The sequence below is a fragment of the Pleurodeles waltl genome, chromosome 6 (assembly GCF_031143425.1).
Source record: "Pleurodeles waltl isolate 20211129_DDA chromosome 6, aPleWal1.hap1.20221129, whole genome shotgun sequence".
Lineage (NCBI taxonomy): Eukaryota > Metazoa > Chordata > Amphibia > Caudata > Salamandridae > Pleurodeles > Pleurodeles waltl.
This window is the reverse complement of record NC_090445.1, coordinates 1,316,928,363-1,316,949,935: the sequence shown is the minus strand read 5'-3', so window position 1 is coordinate 1,316,949,935 and position 21,573 is coordinate 1,316,928,363. Positions and strand designations below refer to the sequence as shown.

General features: G+C 44.3%; 1 protein-coding gene across 7 annotated transcripts in view; it reads right to left on the bottom strand.

Moving 5' to 3' along the window:
* Positions 1–21,573, bottom strand: part of LDB3 (LIM domain binding 3) — a 508,962-nt gene that overhangs the window by 69,791 nt on the left and 417,598 nt on the right. For all 7 annotated transcript variants that reach the window (XM_069240605.1, XM_069240599.1, XM_069240600.1 and 4 more), the window contains one exon: positions 5,773–6,085. In XM_069240605.1, the coding sequence (XP_069096706.1) occupies positions 5,773–6,085 (313 nt within the window). The remainder of the gene's footprint in view (positions 1–5,772; positions 6,086–21,573) is intronic.

The following is a 21,573-nucleotide window of genomic DNA, read 5'->3' as shown; positions in this document are numbered from 1 at the left end:
TCTAGAGGACACCATAACAAAAATATAATTTGTAAGAAACATGGTCATGTAACCATATTGTTAGCCCCTAGAGAACATAACCTGATTAAAAAAAGAAAAGAAAGTAAGACAGTTTAACCATATACTTAGCCCCTAGAGCGTGCTTTTGGGACGAGCAGACCTAGTGCAATGATATTACAAAAAAGACTTTAAAACAAAACTTCTCACAGCTGTAAAACAAAAGCTACAGCCATGAGAAAGCTTAAAAGACACTGAATGGTGAGAGGGGATATTATTTTGGAGTCCCCACTAACCTAGTGTGGGGACGCAGAGATGTTGTAGACAGAAAGAGTGTTTTGAAGATGGTCCCATTGTTCTAGGACCACTACAGCCTGAGTTAGGAGCAAACATGTTTTGTAAAAGTAATGCCCTGCAAAGGATTATGGGCCTAGTTTTTGTGCCATGAATATTATAGCTTGTTGAATGCAATGCTCAGAACAGTCCCTAGAGGACACCACAATAAAAATAGCATTTGGGAGAAACATGGTCATGTAACTATATATAGTTAGCCCCTAGAGGGCATAGCAACACTAAAAGAATATGGCAAGTAATAATGCAGTGTAACCATATATTTAGCCCTGAGATGACCTAGACAGAAAGAGGGTGTCATGCTGAATGTTTTTGTGGTGGTCCCATTGTCCTAAGACCACCACAGGTTGAGTTATTAGTAAAAATGTCTTGTAAAAGTAATGCCCTGCAAAGCATCATAGGGCGAGTTTCCTGATTGCAGTAAATATTGTAGTATTTACTATCATGCTGTGCGGGGAGAGACGCTTTCACTTTGAGGATTTCTGTTTTACGTAAAGCATTTACCAATTTCAAGTGTTTAAGGGGAGAGCGACAAAAAAATACTCTGATTAGGTGACTGTGAAAAATGTGACCAGCTCTCCAGTGCCGCTGATCAAGTTCACACTTTTGAGCCTATTTGCACTGTGAGCACCATGGCCACCATGCATCACGAAGGGGAGAGATAAAAGAAACAAATTGTTCAACCATGCTGAAGTATATCGGCATTCGTGCAATAATCTATGTAACAGGGCAGTGTGAAAGGTGTGACAAAAACAGCCTTAAGTAGGACCAATGTAAAGCATTTAGCAATGACATCAAGTGATTTTTGAAAGGCAAGCCCAGGAACGAAGGAAAGTAATGGGCGTGAGATGGTAGTGGTTAAAGTCCACAAAATTTACAACATGTCAAAGCACTTGTTCGCTTGACCTATAAAGGCAGCAATATATGGTTCTATAATGAGGACGAGGTTCTATTGTTTCTTAGCAGAATGGAAAAGCTACTCTTGTCTCAAAATATTTCACACCAGGAGCTAACCATTTATTTTTCACATAGGAGATGGGCTGCACCTGTAGGACAGAAGGGCTCTAATAATGTCTTAAACTTGGACCAAAGCAAAAAAGAATTACAGAGTCTAGCTTTTTCTACTTTTATGAAGTATTCTAAGGAAAGACAAACAATAGATGGGTGAAATAACTTCCTATGAAAGCAAATGTATTATACTGAAAAGTGAATTAACTTCAACATTTAAATGAGCACAGGTCATGATTGTGAGATGGTCATCAAGAAATAGAGGCAAAGGCAAACTAATTCTCTGATACATAAGTGCACATATGCCATAACTAAAGCAAAGAGGAAGACCCTTAGATGCCAGTTAGGTTGGAAAGATCATACATACGGTACACCTTATGTACTGTCCCAAACCTGGGGAATCTCCACTAAGCGTTTAAAATGTCTTTATGAAAAGAAGATGCTTGTCTGCCCTCTGAACTGATATGGTCACTTTGTTTGAGGGAGACAAGTGAACGTGTCACAATCAAACTTTTCAAGTCATGGAAGGGCTGACTTTCATAAAAGGAATCTAGAAGAAGATAAGTACTTTATGTTCATGTGGCAGTAAAGTACCTGGCTTATGTCACTATTTAACTGCTCCTTCAGTCTGAGATAAATGTTTTTGAAACATTGATTTGCCTGAACACTTTGGGAGTCTCAGTGAAGCCTTGCAAGTGTAGATTAAAAATAGATCCAACATCAGCAAACTGGTCTGACAGAGCTGTGCACTTTGTATATCAGGTAATAAGACTTGGAGCTTTTTGGTTCATATTTATATGGTACAATAAACCCTGGCTGCTGCTAAAGGAGTTTTTTTTAGCTATCTATGTTTTTATCTTGCCCTTCTGCTACTCTTTTTATGGGAGCATAACAAAATAAATACTGCTGCAGATTTCCTGCTAAATTAGCCTTATAGATAACATTCAGAAAATATTTTGTAAACATATTTTAGACAACTTGACCAGGTGGTTTTAGGACAGTGTAGTTCTCTTTTATTTTATGGGTATTTTGCTCAAATGCACAATGTCCATTACAGTAACTATACACCGCCCCGAAAAGCAAAATACAATGCAGCTTTGTGCCCTCCCATCTAAATGGTACGAAAGCGAAATAATGAAGGGAGGTACATCTATCCACCGTTTTTTAATGTCAATTCTGCCACTCCCTCCACTCCTCAGATGCCACTTCTACAGCTCTGTCCTGACCACCCAGCCCTTTCAGCCCCCTCAATTTATTCCATCGTCCTGTATGTTCATATACAGGAAGAAAGAGTGATCCGTTGAGGCCTTGAAAATGTGTTTCTTAGCCATTTTCAAGGATTTCCACCCCAAGACCAGTACAGTTGACCAAGTGTAGATTTTTTTACGATCAAGTGGAAACATATTGACATCAAGAAAGGTGGTTTATATTTGGCCTTTGTCGACCTGAGGATGTTCTTTGATATGGTGCAGACAGAAATGTTATGGAAAGTCCTGGGGGAGATGGGAGTCTATCCTGTGTTGTTGGACATGGTTGTCAGTTTATATCCGTACAACTAGCCCAAGTTCACTGGGGTCTGCATGGGGAAGTGACCGAACTGATAGCTATCAGCAAAGGAGTTCGACAGGGTTGTGTGCTCGCCGTTACCCCTTTTCTCTATTTCTAGTTGAGTTAGTTACCTAAGTAATTGCCAGAATGAGTCTCCAGATATAGCTGGCAAAAAACCACCTGTCTTTTTATATGGAGATGATATGCTATTGGTTTCAAGAATTCCAAAAGGGTGACAGACTTTATTGGGAAGGTTGTCTAAGTATTGTTCAATACATTGCCTACAGATTAATTCTTTGAAAACCAAATCTATGGTAAAATATAATAATAAACCCACATAAGAAGTTTAGGGATCAAATGACACTGAGTAGGGAAAACGTGGAGAGAGTAACTGATTTTGATTATTTGGGGGTCGGACTCTCTGAGTCACAATATTGACAGTCTCAGATTACTAATAGCATTTTTACCCAGAAACCTAGGACTGCTGTGATCATATGAGTCTCTTCATAAACAAAATGTTGACCTTCTTCTCCTACAATAGAAATGTATAGAGCCCAAGCAGTGACTGCTGCCCTGTTTGGGTCAGAACGCTGAGGTCATTTCAAAGGAGATGAATTAGGGTAATTAGAAAATCATTTTATCAGATTCCTTTTTGGCCTTCCTAAAAGTACGACCTTACTACCGCTGAGGGTGGATCTGGCACTTAAGCTAATAGAGGGTCTTCTAAAGCTTAAGCCACTCCACTACTGGCTTTGCACTTGGTCCATGAAATAATTAGAATCATACAGAGTGTGCTTAAGAGATATCTTAAATATACCATATGTATCCAATATCCCTGGTCTCAATCACATTCAGCTCACTCTGACATTTTTAGGGCTAAGTGAACTCTGGTATAATACTGGTGCTAATACCACCTCTATAAGCACTAGTGTTAAGAACAGATTTTGGAAGTGCGAGAAGGAAGGTTGGCAAAGATCTTCAACAATGGGTAAGCTGACAAACACATCCCTGATGTTGAAATTGGAGCCTAATATGAGAAAACCATGGACTATATTACTCCAGCTACAATGAGGGTTTTGTATATCAAACCACTGCCACTGTCTATTCTTGTGAACAAGGGGAAATCTGAGGTGAATGCCTCAAAGGATTGCCCTGCCTAAGTTTTAACTGAGGAAAGTGAAGGACATCTCTTGTTTTGTTTGTCTTGCCTTCCGAAAGTGCAGTTCAAAGTGGTGGATCACTTAACCCGGCCGACAAATTGGTGTAAAATTGTATAAAGTTGCCAACAGAATTTTTATATATGACACTAGACCTTATGTTGGTTTTACTGTGGCTAAATGTCTTGAATCAGTCTGGATGAGATATATTACTAATATTTTGTTTATTTTGCACTTTATTGGATGTTTGAAATTCTGGGAGGCTGTTTTTAAAGGATTTAAGGATTTTTATCATGTGTACTGTCGATTTTATATATGTACATGTGTGGGTATATATATATATACATCTATATATATTTATATATATATATATATATATATATATATATATATATATATATATATATATATATATATATATATAGATGTATATATATATATATTAAACTCAATTTCGTTTTAAGCTGAGTATAGAGATGCAAATAGTACTAAATGTATTTTGTTTTGAAGCTGCATTGAGGGTTGAACCCTATTGAAGCAGCTGGATAATTCTGGATGCACGCGATTTTTCTTTATTTGTAAACTTGTACATTTGTAAATTTTATATTATTGTTTGTACTTTTACTATTGATGATCTAATTGTATTATCCGATGTGGCAATAAAAACATGGAATGAAATGCGATCATAAGTGGGACATTAGGCATAGCTTATTCCTCTGACACACTTCAAGTGCTAGCATATGCCAACATGACAATGGAATATCTATGAATGTCGATTACACAGCATGACTTTTAGTCACTGTGAACTAATGATACAGTCAGGACCACCGAAATCGTGCGATTTTAATGTTGCAGGATTTTCTACGTAATAATTGATTTATCCCACTTGCCACATAGTATACCATCGGCTGCATAAATTACAGATTTCACAAAAATTTGATTTCTAGCTCAAACTAGTCAAGAGATACCAACAAATGTAGACCTGGTAAAGCACTGACCCTACCCTGCCACAAATAGTCTTCCGCTGATGTTCAAATGGTGCGCTCTGGCCACTATTCTACTCCGTTGCTGCACTCGGTCCTACTTTTCCTGGACATTTTTTCGTACTACATACTGGCCTTCGAACATAGACATGGGAAAGAAAACTCACTTGTGATTAAAGGCAGATGAAAAGTTCTGCATGGCTACAACTTCTAGGCTGCTTTAGTCGGTGTATGTATGAATTTCCGGGGGCACAAAGAGGTGTGTGAGATTATAACATTGGACACTTCTGGCAAATACGATCCTGTTAAACAGGCACACTGCTTATAAATCCAGGAAAAACCTGAAAACGTTTTGCACTGGTTACCTGAAGGACCCAAGAAATAGACTGGAAACTAGAAGAGAAGAATGACAAGAGTAAGGACAGAGAGATATTCAGGGAGTATGATCGGATTATGTGTGCATTTTGCTGATTTAACCATCCAAAATGGATTATGTACGTTGGTAATGAACGCGTTACCATTGGTTTACTTGAAAGGTAGGGTGGACATCTGTGTTGGTGCACGATTTTGAAATGAGATAAAGCTAAGCTGATATATATAACTAAAATTAATAGAAAATATATTTGAAACTCACATCAGGATTTGTAAGCATTGTGTGTGATTCACCATACATGGACCATATGCTTATAGAGTAACCAAAACAATGCTGAAGGGGCTGATAAACTTACCGGATAATGCTGTTGCAGTGCCCGCAGAGTGGGGTCCTGCTGCTGGCAGGGAAGCGCTCAGCTCTTTGGATGAGCCCCCTTGGTGGTGGGGGGATGCCATGACTCGGGGCAGGAGGAGTGTAGACAGGAGTGTTGATGACAGGATGAGGTGATGGGGCCGCCTTAGGCAGGATTTGCTTAGTCACAGAGGTGGTGGTCTTGCTAGGTGAAAACTTCTGGGAGAAAGAATCGTCCGTGATCCAAGGAGGTCGGCTGGAGGGCTCCTGGGTCACTGGTGCATGGACAGGAGCAGGAGCTGGGGCTGGGGCAGCAGCTATTTGAGACATTGTGAAGCACAAACAGAAACGTTACCAAAGCCCCATGCTTGGAAATACTGAGCTTTACATATGTCAGAAAATACATATAGTTTTCAGTCCAGTCCATGAAAACCCTTTGCTCATTGGTAAACGGCATAGCCACAATCGAAATATTTGGATAAGGTTGATAGGGATTTGTATGGCAAATTAATTTACTAGCTACCAGCATTTTCCTTCAACCCTTTAATGCAAATGTACTGTAAAACATATCGACAGGCGTTTCACAGATTAGCTAGGGAAATACATTTTGAATTACAAATCTATTACGTCACTGGCAACCTTTCTATTTTGGATCACATGAAACTACCATAGGAAATTACATAAAACCACCATAGACACACCAGGGCACTGCTGTATAATTTCTAGGCCTGCTCATACTCAGTATAGTCTATGACGAATGTCACTGGCTATTTTTAAATATTCATACCTTCCACCTTTGCTCTGTATCCTTCCAGCATAAGGAGTTCACAGGATAGCTCTAATATTCTTCTACGGAAAACCTCAAGCACTTCTTCCTACAATGCACAGTCTCCTGCCTGCTGCTCCAGTGACTTGGGGCACTTCTCCAGGAGTGCTGAATGGGCCTCACTGCAACTCCTGTGCCTGCATCCTATGGGTCGCCTTTGCGGTCTGCCTCCTCTTCTTGTGACTCTTCCAGCTACTGAGGGTCACCCTAAACTCCCCTTCTTGGGTTGGGTGCCCTGGACCTTGCTGGTCCTCTTCAGCTTTGCAAAATCTTCTTCTCCCACTCCTGTATTTGCCAAGGCTGGTTGGTAGTTTCCCAACACCACTGACTGACTGCATCATGGCCGCCGACGTGGGACATCACTTGCATTACTTCTGGAACTCCTCTTCTGCCCCTGTGCTGCACTGCTGATTTTCCTCATCCACTGTCAATCTGGTCCTGCGTCCACAAAAGGGTGGGTAGTGTCCTCTGCCACAACTGGGCACTCCAACTCAAACTGGACGTGGTCCCCTCCCTTTGCAGGTCCTCTTCTGTCAGGATCCACCTTTGGTTTCTTCCAGTCTTGTCTGGGCCTTGCACAATCCTTTTTCAAAGTCCTCCTGTTGGGTGTGGGGAAAACCAGGTGCTTACTTTTTCTCTCCTGGTTGCTTAGGGGCACTATGGTACTTACCTTTTGGGGTTCCTAGTTCCTCCTACTCCCCTCTACTGATACCACATCCTTGGGTGGGGGACTGTCTTTAACATTCATCTTTTCTTAGTATGTGGTTTGGCCCTCCCCTAGGTCACTTACTATTTGCTCCTGCTTTTAGCAATGCCTATTGCTGGCTATGCTATTTACTGATTGCTAATGTGTATATAATAGTTTGTTTACTTACCTCCAGTTGGGGTGTTGCCTATACAGTATTTTAGTATTTGTGCTACCATAATAAAGTACCTTTATTTTTGTAACACTGTGTGGTTCTTGCATATTGGTAAGTGCAGTGTGACTATAGTGGTATTGTATATGCTTTGCATGCCTCCTAGATGAGTCTTGGCTGCTCATCCACAGCTACCTTGAGAGAGCCCAGGCTTCCTAGACACTGCCTACACTTCACTAATAGGATGTACCTGGACCTGGAATAAGGTGATAACACCATAGGTGCTCACCACCCGCCAGGCCGGCGTCGTACACAAGTGATCAGGGTAGGGTTCACAATAGACTTTCGTTCCATTCTGCCAGAGTTTTTTTGCTCACTGCAACTTCCAGCAGACAATGTGAATAGGGAAGCATTGCTCCTAGTGTACAGAAAACTTTGTTAAAAAAAGAGCTATATTAGAGTTCCTTTTTCAATAAAAAGTATAAAGACGATAGTCCATTTTGTGCCTGGTCAAGAAGCACAGTGGAGTACAGACCAAAGCTCGATTTGTAGCCAAGGAATGCCTATATTCCTCATCTCAAATTCAAAATGCACTCATTTCAGATGATAATGCCATTTGTCTCCAAGGGTGATTATTTAACATCTCTGGGCATTCAGGATATCTACCTACATGTGCCAATACACCAATCTTAACAGAGGTTCCTAATGGTCTGTGCAGGACAAAGTCAGTACTAATTTCAGGTACTGCCTTTTGGCTAATCATCCTCACCTAGGGTTTTCTTTTTTTTGTGTTGTAATTTTTTATTATTGGTAATAACATGGATCGATACAGTGTTGAAAGGAGAGGGATTATGATCCCTGTACATCGCGGAAGCCGTACAAACTGCATCTCATGTGTAACAGGATAGACTAAATACTCACCTAAATACTCACCTAGGGTTTTCATGAAACATATGGCCCCTTTAGTAGTGGTTATTTGTGAGCTGGGTATTCAGTTATTTCCATAACTTGATGACTGGCTTATGTGTTCTTTTTCTGTTTTTAAGGCTAAGAAAGATGTCAACAAGCTTTGCAAATTGGTGAAACAGAATTACCTTCTCCTCAATCAAGAGTAGTCACAGTTGGTTCCAACGCAGTTTCTGCAGTTTGGGGTTTGATCAACACCACACAGGGTGAAATCTTTCTTTCTCAATTAAGGATACAAAGACTGCAATAGGAGTTGACAAAGCTATTGAATAACGGAACTTCTGCCGGAGAATGGTTTAGGGTATAGGGTTTAATGGCTTCTGTGTTAATGGTAATTCCTTGGGGAGGGCTACATCTGTACCCATTAATGAACAACTTCTTGACATTTTAGGATTCTATTTCGGAAGATTATGAATAAGAGGTCTAAGTGACTCCCACTCTGGAGAAGGACATACAGTGACGGATGCAGTCAGTGAATCTTCAGAGGAGCACCTGATTCATATTCTGCCTACCCATAGTTATAACGACAAATGCCAGTCTTCTGGGGTGAGGAACGATAATGACTCAAGACAGTGCAGGGTCAGTGCTCAGCAAAGAAGAGAAGGGAATCCTTGAATTGGAAAGGGCTCAGGGCTATGCATATGGTGGTACAAATCAGAACCGTTAACAAAATACTTATGTGCTATATAAATCACCAGTGAAGTTTCAGGGTTCAATCTCTCAACAGGCCTATTCGAGAGATTTATTTATGGGCAGAGCAAAACCTCTTACCTTTAAGGGCAATACATCTCCCAAGGGGAGATAACTTGATTGCAGATCACCTCAGCAGAGTGTGTACTTTAACAACACAATTCTCTTTGATGAAGTAGGCATTCCTAAAAGTGGTGAAAATATTTGGTCGCTAACTAGTAGATTTGTTTGCTTTGGAAGAGAATGCCCTGCTTCCCACATCCTGCACTCTATGCTGGGCGAGAAGGCCGGGAAAATAGACACAATGACTTTTCCTTGCCAAGAAAATCGTCATTATGCCTTTTAAACGCTTCCTCAGATCAGAGGAGTTTTACAGAAAGCGAAAGAGGATAGGGTGAACGTGACTGCACTGCCATGTAGTATTTAATTGGATCCCTGTGGTTTGAGGGGTCCGGGGTTTTCAGAGTCAACCCTCCAAAGGATCAGCTTGGGGTCTTGCATCTTGAAAGGCTGAATCTAGAGGCTGTTCACCGCAAGTATAGGTATCAATGCAGCGATCAAGGCCTCCTTCTACCCTCAAATCATAAGCTAATCCTTTGATAAGTGGTGTTGGAACAGACAAACATCAGCAATTTTGGAAAGCCCATGTTGGTGCTGAACTTCTTGAAGGACAGTTTTGATTTAGGTTTGTCAGTATCTACAGTAATAGCTCAATGGCAGGGCAGAGGAGCCTTCAGAAAGTCTTCAAGAATGAGGATGTGGCATCCCTGGAAGCAAGACCATTGAAGCTTTTTCTGCTCAGGAGAATGCTATCTTGTAATCTTTCTGGCATTTAGGAGTGGTTCGCCAAACGTCACAGAGCCACCCTTTTGAGCACTTGGAGCAGGTTGATCTTACATTTCTGACGACCAAAGTAATTGTTTTTGTTGGAAATGACATCAGCTAGAAAGGTTGGATAACTTATTGCACTATTGGCTTCTGAACCCTTTTTGCAAGATTTTAATCATAGGGTGGTCTTAAGATCTAGCTCTCTCGTCGGTACTACTAGTATTGTGTCACGCCCCTCAGACTGAAGAAGAGAAGGCCCTCCAGTTGACAGTAGTTGGGGGGGGGTGATGGAAATTGATTTAGAAAGAACGAAGGGATTCTGGAAAGCAGATGTAATTTTTGTAACATTTAGTTTAGCTGGTGAGGGACTAACGCCATCCACTGCTACTCTAGTTAGTTTAAAACGTCCAATGTTTTGGCTTAAGTGAGAGTAAAGAAGCAGCTGCAGACAGTCATTCAGGATAGATTCACTGGAGGGGTCGCTACATCTTGGGCTACATTCAAAAAATCTATTTTGTGTCAGATTTGTAATGCAGCCACTTGGGCTTCACCTAACACATTCATTAGACCTTATAGGTTGGTGTTAGGAGGATTGGGTTCAACATCATTTGAATGCAGTTTTGGATCATAATTGAATGATCGTTTATTTTTGTTACAATATTTCATAAATAAACTCAGTGATTGAGCATTCCCGGAGTGAAGCCACTTCGCTGCTTAGGTATTCGCTCACTGGGTCAGGACTGAGACGAGGAAGGGGGACGAGGAGGGAATCAATATTTTTTTAAGGTTAGTGGCTTATTTAGTGGGAGGAGCTGACACTCAATAGGTAAGGGCTGTGGAAGGAAAGCGCAGAGCTTGGAGTATTGTGGATTATGGTAAGTATCTGGCCGTTGCCCTCACTATCATCATTACCAGCATCAACATTACCAACAAAACAGCATTTGCACACACCTGTGTTTGTAGGCGTTACCACAAGAATCAGAGCCAAAGCTGCTGGAAGCGGCAATGGATTTGGCCCATTCTACTTACCATTGATTAAACCTTGAGTGACCTTCGCCTTCTTAGCAGCACAGAGCACCCAAAACAAAAAGGGGTATCTTAATAAGCAGAAAACATGCGTTTAAGAGGTCATAACCCCAACACATCAGTAGAAACACAATTACCTTGCCTTTAAAGGTAGATACCTTTACTATACAAATGTGTGACTATTTCTACTCAGGTAGGAGCCTCTGAAATGCTACTGTTTCTGGATCTGTGTCAGGCATACACCATTTTCCCTGTGTTATACACTCCTGACCAAGCATTTGTTTGCTTAGACGTGGTCAGTTTTCCTTTACTATTTCTTTGCATCAGAAATGTCTGCAGTGCCAGACAACCAAGGTCTTGTTACTTCTGTTGGACTAACAGACAGTGGCGTAGCTCGGCTGTCATGGTTCCGCGTGCAAGCAGGGAAATAGTGCCTCCTACCTCAGTTTGGTAGTGAAAGGCATTTTTAACAGAGTCCAGAGAACCCTTCCCTTCCCTAGACACAGGAACCAGTGCACCCACTACTCTACTGATAACTATGCCCTGTTAACAGAATATAACATGTAATAGGTAAAGTTTATGAAGCCTCACAGACCCTTTCATTCGAAAGTATCTATTAAAGGAGACCCTAACCGCATCATATTGCTTTCAGTCCAGTGACGGGTGTAACGAGTATTGAACTCTGCAGATCGGTTTCTTAAATGTAACCAAATCAGTTTTCCTCCGAGTAGGCCTAACGAGCTCGCTGAAGCTGACCCTTCATGTAGCCATGGAGTCTGAGACAGACACGTCCCCACTCAAGTCACTGCCCAGTGACTCCCCACAGGCCCCCTGTGTTCTGGGCGAGCCAAGGGCCGTGACAGGAGAAAAGGCGCATTGTGCGAGACTTGCCGAGCCCCCACAGCCCTGGCTTGTGATTGATGGCTGGCGTCCCGCCTCTCTTTCGGGGTCAGAAGTGGAACATGGCTTCCCCAAGGCCTTTTGTTCCTTTTTGTTTGATTCTCAGTTCGATGTCTATGGACTCTGCCTTTTAGGTCCTTATATTTGCCTGAATGCATTCCCTTCAAACGGTTCAGGTAAGTCATGATTGTAATATCCGTTCAATTGTGGGTGTAACCGTCACTCATTACCTATAGTTTACTGATTGTTAAACGGTAACAATTCTGTTCCTCCATAGCATTGCATTCAATGCATAGAATGTTAGTTATTTTATACAGTGTTCACTAAACAATGACTCCAAACATTGATAAATGATGCTGTTACTAAACCGTTTTATATTAGTGAGCTTAGCACCGCAAACACACTGAAACCAGGGGTGTCTCCTTTGCACTAGCGCTGTCCCCCTGGCTAAGAGAAAGGAGGGCTAAATTAAAACGATATTTAATGATTGTTTTATTTTAAAGCTGCAATTGCAGGGAGGGGCGGGGCTGGGCCATAGGAGAGGAGGAGAGGGGAGGCAGAGTGGAGTCTGTGCGCAGTGCACATGTGTATTTGGCTGGCCATTTTAGGCTGGCCAAACACAAATGCACACTTACATTCCAACCCGGAGATACTATACAGACTACCATGCAATGTCTGAGTGACAGGCCAAGCTGCTCAGACCAATCCTGGTGCTGCTCTCATGCTACGTTCAGCATGAGAGCAGCACTAGGATTGCTGGAGAGCCTGTGCTAGTGTCCCAGTAAACACTGGGACACCAGAAGAGAAGAGGGGCGCAAGACAGCCGGCGGTGTCCGTGAAGGCAAGTTTTGTTTTTTAATATTATTTTTTTTTAATTGTCCCTTTTCCCATCCCCCGCACCTCCCCTTGAGATTTGCTGTGGCTGCAGCTGACTGAAACCCATGTGTCGAGAGTCAGGTCAGCTCACAATTTCTACTTTATAACTGTTTACGTTTCTACACTTATGTAGTCTCATGGAAAGTATCTTTCTTCAATATGATAATATTATTTGGTTTTGAAATGATATTGTAATTGGACTACAGCACTCTAACATTATTACACTTTAAATATTTTTAATAGAACATTAAATAAAAAAATGATAATCCAAGGGATTCTCTGTCATGTGGCCACGTGTGCGGGCTATATTTTCACAGGAACTGCAGACAGTGCAATCTTGATGATTTGTGGGGGACCGGGTAAAGACATGTTTGGGGCATTTGTAACTAATTCAAGCCCTTCTTATGCCAAGCAATATTAAATATACAATAAACTTCTATAAACGCGTGCTCACAAAAAACAACCAAAAGCTCAAGCTGACCAGGATCCAACAGCCAAAAAATAAAAAAAAAAGCTTGAACAATCGTAGGTAATGCCATTTCTTGAATCTAGTTTTCAGGACTGACCTACCAGACAGCGCAGGCTGTCTGATTATGAAAGACCTATTGTGAATGTACAGCGGGCATAGAAGCCACTCATTGCTCTCTATTTGTTGGCTTTATTGTAACCCACATTGCTTGCTTCCTATTAGATGGCTAGTCTTCACCGTCTTGTGTTTGCCCATTGCCTGAAGCTTAGCCTCCGTATGATACTTTTGACTGGATGACTTGTAGCGGTCTATTGCTCATGTTTAGGGAACTACTTTTTTATTTTTCATTCAGAACTTTGTGGCAGTGCATGTGGTTTCTACTTGCAGGGTGGACTGCTTCCACCCTCAAATACCTACCCATCCTGTGCTGTATTGCTCCCCACCCCTCAAAGCTTGTTACTAAAAGCACAGTGTAAGGAAATGCCTCCTTGGCATGGTTACCCCCTGACTTTTTGCCTTTGCTGATGCTATGTTTTGAATTGAAAGTGTGCTGAGGCCTGCTAACCAGGCCCCAGCACCAGTGTTCTTTCCCTAACCTGTACTTTTGATTCCACAATTGGCACACCCTGGCATCCAGATAAGTTCCTTGTAACTGGTACCTCTGGTACCAAGGGCCCTGATGCCAGGGAAGGTCTCTAAGGGCTGCAGCATGTATTATGCCACCCTAGAGACCCCTCACCCAGCACAGACACACTGCTTACCAGCTTGTGTGTGCTAGTGAGAACAAAATGAGTAAGTCGACATGGCACTCCCCTCAGGGTGCCATGCCAGCCTCTCACTGCCTATGCAGTATAGGTAAGACACCCCTCTAGCAGGCCTTACAGCCCTAAGGCAGGGTGCACTATACCATAGGTGAGGGTACCAGTGCATGAGCACTGTGCCCCTACAGTGTCTAAGCAAAACCTTAGACATTGTAAGTGCAGGGTAGCCATAAGAGTATATGGTCTGGGAGTCTGTTTTACACGAACTCCACAGCACCATAATGGCTACACTGAAAACTGGGAAGTTTGGTATCAAACTTCTCAGCACAATAAATGCACACTGATGCCAGTGTACATTTTATTGTAAAATACACCACAGAGGGCACCTTAGAGGTGCCCCCTGAAACTTAACCGACTATCTGTGTAGGCTGACTGGTGCTAGCAGCCTGCCACACTAGAGACATGTTGCTGGCCCCATGGGGAGAGTGCCTTTGTCACTCTGAGGCCAGTAACAAAGCCTGCACTGGGTGGAGATGCTAACACCTCCCCCAGGCAGGAGCTGTAACACCTGGCGGTGAGCCTCAAAGTCTCACCCCTTTGTCACAGCACCGCAGGACACTCCAGCTAGTGGAGTTGCCCGCCCCCTCCGGCCCCGGCCCCCACTTTTGGCGGCAAGGCCGGAGAAAATAATGAGAATAACAAGGAGGAGTCACTGGCCAGTCAGGGCAGCCCCTAAGGTGTCCTGAGCTGAGGTGACTCTAACTTTTAGAAATCCTCCATCTTGCAGATGGAGGATTCCCCCAATAGGATTAGGGATGTGACCCCCTCCCCTTGGGAGGGGGCACAAAGAGGGTGTACTCACCCTCAGGGCTAGTAGCCATTGGCTACTAACCCCCCAGACCTAAACACGCCCTTAAATTTAGTATTTAAGGGCTCACCCTGAACCTAGAAAGGAGATTCCTGCAACAACAAGAAGAAGGACTGCCTAGCTGAAAACCCCTGCAGAGGAAGACCAGAAGACAACAACTGCCTTGGCTCCAGAAACTCACCGGCCTGTCTCCTGCCTTCCAAAGAACTCTGCTCCAGCGACGCCTTCCAAAGGGACCAGCGACCTCTGCATCCTCTGAGGACTGCCCTGCTTCGACGACGACAAGAAACTCCCGAGGACAGCGGACCTGCTCCAAAAAGACTGCAACTTTATCCAAAGGAGCAGCTTTAAAGAACCCTGCAATCTCCCCGCAAGAAGTGTGAGACTTGCAACACTGCACCCGGCGACCCCGACTCGGCTGGTGGAGAACCAACACCTCAGGGAGGACCCCCGGACTACTCTACGACTGTGAGTACCAAAACCTGTCCCCCCTGAGCCCCCACAGCCCCGCCTGCAGAGGGAATCCCGAGGCTTCCCCTGACCGCGACTCTCTGAAACCTAAGTCCCGACGCCTGGAAAAGACCCTGCACCCGCAGCCCCCAGGACCTGAAGGACCGGACTTTCACTGCAGAAGTGACCCCCAGGAGTCCCTCTCCCTTGCCCAAGTGGAGGTTTCCCCGAGGAAGCCCCCCCTTGCCTGCCTGCAGCGCTGAAGAGATCCCTTGATCTCTCATTGACTTCCATTGCGAACCCGACGCTTGTTCTAACACTGCACCCGGCCGCCCCCGCGCCGCTGAGGGTGAAATTTCTGTGTGGGCTTGTGTCCCCCCCGGTGCCCTACAAAACCCCCCTGGTCTGCCCCCCGAGGACGCGGGTACTTACCTGCTGGCAGACTGGAACCGGGGCACCCCCCTTCTCTCCATTGGAGCCTATGCGTTTTGGGCACCACTTTGAACTCTGCACCTGACCGGCCCTGAGCTGCTGGTGTGGTAACTTTGGGGTTGCTCTGAACCCCCAACGGTGGGCTACCTTGGACCAAGAACTGAACCCTGTAAGTGTCTTACTTACCTGGTAAAACTAACAAAAACTTACCTCCCCCAGGAACTGTGAAAATTGCACTGTCCACTTTTAAAGTAGCTATTTGTGAATAACTTGAAAAGTATACATGCAATTGAAATGATTCAAAGTTCCTAATGTACTTACCTGCAATACCTTTCAAACAAGATATTACATGTTAAATTTGAACCTGTGGTTCTTAAAATAAACTAAGAAAATATATTTTTCTATAACAAAACCTATTGGCTGGATTTGTCTCTGAGTGTGTGTACCTCATTTATTGTCTATGTGTATGTACAACAAATGCTTAACACTACTCCTTGGATAAGCCTACTGCTCGACCACACTACCACAAAATAGAGCATTAGTATTATCTCTTTTTACCACTATTTTACCTCTAAGGGGAACCCTTGGACTCTGTGCATGCTATTCCTTACTTTGAAATAGCACATACAGAGCCAACTTCCTACATTGGTGGATCAGCGGTGGGGTACAAGACTTTGCATTTGCTGGACTACTCAGCCAATACCTGATCACACAACAAATTCCAAAATTGTCATTAGAAATTGATTTTTGCAATTTGAAAAGTTTTCTAAATTCTTTAAAGTCCTGCTAGGGCCTTGTGTTAGTCCCTGTTAGCATTTCTTTTAGAGTTTAACAGTTTGTAAAAGTTTGAATTAGATTCTAGAACCAGTTTAGTTTCTTAAAAAGTATTCCAACTTTTAGAAGCATAATGTCTAGCACAGATGTGAATGTGGTGGAACTCGACACCACACCTTACCTCCATCTCCAGATGAGAGAGCTAAGGTCACTCTGTAACATAAGAAAAATAACAATGGGCTCCAGACCTACCAAAGCACAGCTCCAGGAGCTGTTGGCAGAGTATGATAGAGCCAACCCCTCTATGGATAACACAGAGGAAGATGATAGTGAACTGGAGGAAGAATCCCCTCCACCAGTCCTATCTAGGGAGAACAGGGCTTCTCAAGCCCTGACTCCAAAAATAATAGTCAGAGATGCTGGCTCCCTCACAGGAGGGTCCAACCTCTCTGAAATCACTGAGGATAACTCCAGTGAAGAGGACATTCAGTTAGCCAGGATGGCCAAAAGATTGGCTTTGGAAAAACAGATCCTAGCCATAGAAAGGGAAAGACAAGAGATGGGCCTAGGACCCATCAATGGTGGCAGCAACATAACTAGGGTCAGAGATTCTCCTGACATGTTGAAAATCCCCAAAGGGATTGTAACTAAATATGAAGATGGTGATGATATCACCAAATGGTTCACAGCTTTTGAGAGGGCTTGTGAAACCAGAAAAGTGAACAAATCTCACTGGGGTGCTCTCCTTTGGGAAATGTTCACAGGAAAGTGTAGGGATAGACTCCTCACACTCTCTAAAAAAGATGCAGAATCTTATGACCTCATGAAGGGTACCCTGATTGAGGGCTTTGGATTCTCCACTGAGGAGTATAGGATTAGATTCAGGGGGGCTCAAAAATCCTCGAGCCAGACCTGGGTTGACTTTGTAGACTACTCAGTAAAAACACTAGATGGTTGGATTCAAGGAAATGGTGTAAATGATTATGGTGGGCTGTACAATTTATTTGTGAAAGAACACCTATTAAGTAATTGTTTCAATGATAAACTGCATCAGCATCTGGTGGACCTAGGACCAATTTCTCCCCAAGAATTGGGAAAGAAGGCGGACCATTGGGTCAAGACTAGGGTGTCCAAAACTTCCACAGGGGGTGACCAAAAGAAAGGGGTCACAAAACCTCCCCAGGGGAAAGGTGGTGAGACAGCCAAAAATAAAAATAGTAAAGAGTCTTCTACAGGCCCCCAAAAACCTGCACAGGAGGGTGGGCCCAGAGCCTCTTCACAAAACAATCCTGGGTACAAGGGTAAAAACTTTGATCCCAAAAAGGCCTGGTGTCGAAACTGTAGTCAGTCTGGACACCAAACTGGAGACAAGGCCTGTCCCAAGAAAGATACCACTTCTAACTCCCATCCAGCTAAAACTGGAATGGCCAGTCTCCAAGTGGGATCAACAGTGTGCCCAGAGCAAATCAGGTGTCACACTGAAGCTACATTAGTCTCTGAGGGTGGGGTGGATTTAGCCACACTGGCTGCGGCCCCCTAACATGCAAAAATACAGGCAGCAGCTCTTAATTAATGGGACAAGTGTAGAGGGCCTGATGGATACAGGTGCCAGTGTCACTATGGTGACAGAGAAACTGGTTTCCCCTGGCCAATACCTGACTGGACAAACTTTTCCAGTCACCAACGCTGACAATCAGACTAAAGTACATCCCATGGCTATGGTAACTTTAGAGTGGGGAGGGGTCAATGGCCTGAAACAGGTGGTGGTCTCCTCAAATATCCCAGTAGACTGTTTGCTTGGAAATGACCTGGAGTCCTCAGCATGGGCTGAGGTAGAACTGAAAACCCATGCAGCCATGCTGGGTATCCCTGAACTGGTGTGTGTCAAGACTAGGGCACAGTGCAAGGCACAGGGTGAAAAAGTAGAGCTGGAGTCTGGAAAAATGGCCCAGCCTACCAAGAGACAAGGAAAGTCAGCTGGGAAACCAGCTGCAACACAACACCAAAAAGAGAACCTCACTTCTCAGGAAGAAGTTCTGCCCTCTGAGGGAACTGAGCCTATGGAGCTGGAACCTTATCAGGTTGAGCTCTTGGGCCCAGGGGGACCCTCAAGGGAAGAGTTGTGTAAGGGACAAGAAACCTGTCCCTCTCTTGAAGGCCTTAGGCAGCAAGCTGCTGAAGAGTCCAAAGTCAAGAAAAATGGAACACATAGGGTCTATTGGGAAGATGGACTCCTGTACACTGAGGCAAGAGATCCCAAACCTGGTGCCACTAGGAGAGTGGTAGTGCCTCAGGGTTTCAGAGAGTTTATTCTGACCTTAGCCCATGATATTCCCCTTGCTGGGCATTTGGGACAAACCAAGACGTGGGAGAGGTTAGTCAACCACTTCTACTGGCCCAATATGTCCCAGAAGGTTAAGGAGTTTTGCCTCTCCTGCCCCACCTGTCAAGCCAGTGGTAAGACAGGTGGGCATCCAAAGGCCCCCCTCATTCCACTTCCAGTGGTGGGGGTCCCCTTTGAAAGAGTGGGTGTGGACATAGTTGGTCCACTAGAACCTCCCACAGCCTCAGGAAATATGTACATCCTAGTAGTAGTGGATCATGCTACTAGGTATCCTGAAGCTATTCCCCTTAGGTCGACTACTGCCCCTGCAGTAGCCAAGGCCCTCATTGGTATCTTTACCAGAGTGGGTTTCCCTAAGGAGGTGGTGTCTGACAGAGGTACCAACTTCATGTCAGCATACCTAAAACACATGTGGAATGAGTGTGGAGTGACTTACAAATTCACTACCCCATATCATCCACAAACTAATGGCCTTGTTGAGAGATTCAACAAGACATTAAAGGGCATGATCATGGGGCTCCCAGAAAAACTCAAAAGGAGATGGGATGTCCTCCTGCCATGTCTGCTTTTCGCTTACAGAGAGGTGCCTCAGAAGGGAGTAGGATTCTCACCCTTTGAACTTCTGTTTGGCCACCCTGTAAGGGGACCACTTGCTCTTGTTAAAGAAGGCTGGGAGAGACCTCTTCATGAGCCTAAACAAGACATAGTGGACTATGTACTTGGCCTTCACTCAAGGATGGCAGAGTACATGGAAAAGGCAAGTAAAAACCTTGAGGCCAGCCAACAACTCCAGAAGTTGTGGTATGACCAAAAGTCTGCACTGGTTGAATTTCAACCAGGGCCGAAAGTCTGGGTTCTGGAGCCTGTGGCTCCCAGGGCACTTCAGGACAAATGGAGTGGCCCTTACCCAGTACTAGAAAGGAAGAGTCAGGTCACCTACCTGGTGGACCTGGGCACAAGCAGGAGCCCCAAGAGGGTGATCCATGTGAACCGCCTTAAGCTCTTCCATGACAGGGCTGATGTAAATCTGTTGATGGTAACAGATGAGGACCAGGAAGCTGAGAGTGAACCTCTCCCTGATCTCCTCTCATCAGACCCTAAAGATGGCTCAGTAGATGGAGTGATCTACTCAGACACCCTCTCTAGCCAGCAGCAGTCTGACTGCAGGAAGGTCCTGCAGCAGTTTGCTGAACTCTTTTCCCTAACCCCTGGTCAGACACACCTGTGTACCCATGATGTGGACACAGGAGACAGCATGCCTGTCAAAAACAAAATATTTAGACAGTCTGACCAAGTTAAGGAAAGCATCAAGGTGGAAGTCCACAAGATGCTGGAATTGGGAGTAATTGAGTACTCTGACAGCCCCTGGGCTAGCCCAGTGGTCTTAGTCCCCAAACCTCACACCAAAGAAGGAAAGAGAGAGATGAGGTTTTGTGTGGACTACAGAGGTCTCAACTCTGTCACCAAGACAGATGCCCATCCCATTCCTAGAGCTGATGAGCTAATAGACAAATTAGGGGCTGCCAAATTCTTAAGTACCTTTGACTTAACAGCAGGGTACTGGCAAATCAAAATGGCCCCTGGAGCAAAAGAAAAGACAGCATTCTCCACCCCTGATGGGCATTATCAGTTCACTGTTATGCCCTTTGGTTTAAAGAATGCCCCTGCCACCTTCCAAAGGTTGGTGAATCAAGTCCTTGCTGGGCTGGAATCCTTTAGTGCAGCTTATCTTGATGATATTGCTGTCTTCAGCTCCACCTGGCAGGATCACCTGGTCCACCTGAAGAAGGTTTTGAAGGCTCTGCAATCTGCAGGCCTCTCTATCAAGGCATCCAAATGCCAGATAGGGCAGGGAACTGTGGTTTACTTGGGACACCTTGTAGGTGGAGGCCAAGTTCAGCCACTCCAGCCTAAGATCCAGACTATTCTGGACTGGGCAGCTCCAAAAACCCAGACTCAAGTCATTCCTTGGCTTGACTGGGTACTACAGGAGGTTTGTGAAGGGATATGGATCCATTGTGACAGCCCTCACAGAACTCACCTCCAAGAAAATGCCCAAGAAAGTAAACTGGACTGTAGAATGCCAACAGGCCTTTGACACCCTGAAACAAGCTATGTGCACAGCACCAGTTCTAAAAGCTCCAGATTACTCCAAGCAGTTCATTGTGCAAACAGATGCCTCTGAACATGGGATAGGGGCAGTTTTGTCCCAAACAAATGATGATGGCCTTGACCAGCCTGTTGCTTTCATTAGCAGGAGGTTACTCCCCAGGGAGCAGCGTTGGAGTGCCATTGAGAGGGAGGCCTTTGCTGTGGTTTGGTCCCTGAAGAAGCTGAGACCATACCTCTTTGGTACTCACTTCCTAGTTCAGACTGACAACAGACCTCTCAGATGGCTGATGCAAATGAAAGGTGAAAATCCAAAACTGTTGAGGTGGTCCATCTCCCTACAGGGAATGGACTTTATAGTGGAACACAGACCTGGGACTGCCCATGCCAATGCAGATGGCCTTTCCAGGTTCTTCCACTTAGAAAATGAAGACTCTCTTGGGAAAGGTTAGTCTCATCCTCTTTCGTTTGGGGGGGGGGGTTGTGTAAGGAAATACCTCCTTGGCATGGTTACCCCCTGACTTTTTGCCTTTGCTGATGCTATGTTTTGAATTGAAAGTGTGCTGAGGCCTGCTAACCAGGCCCCAGCACCAATGTTCTTTCCCTAACCTGTACTTTTGATTCCACAA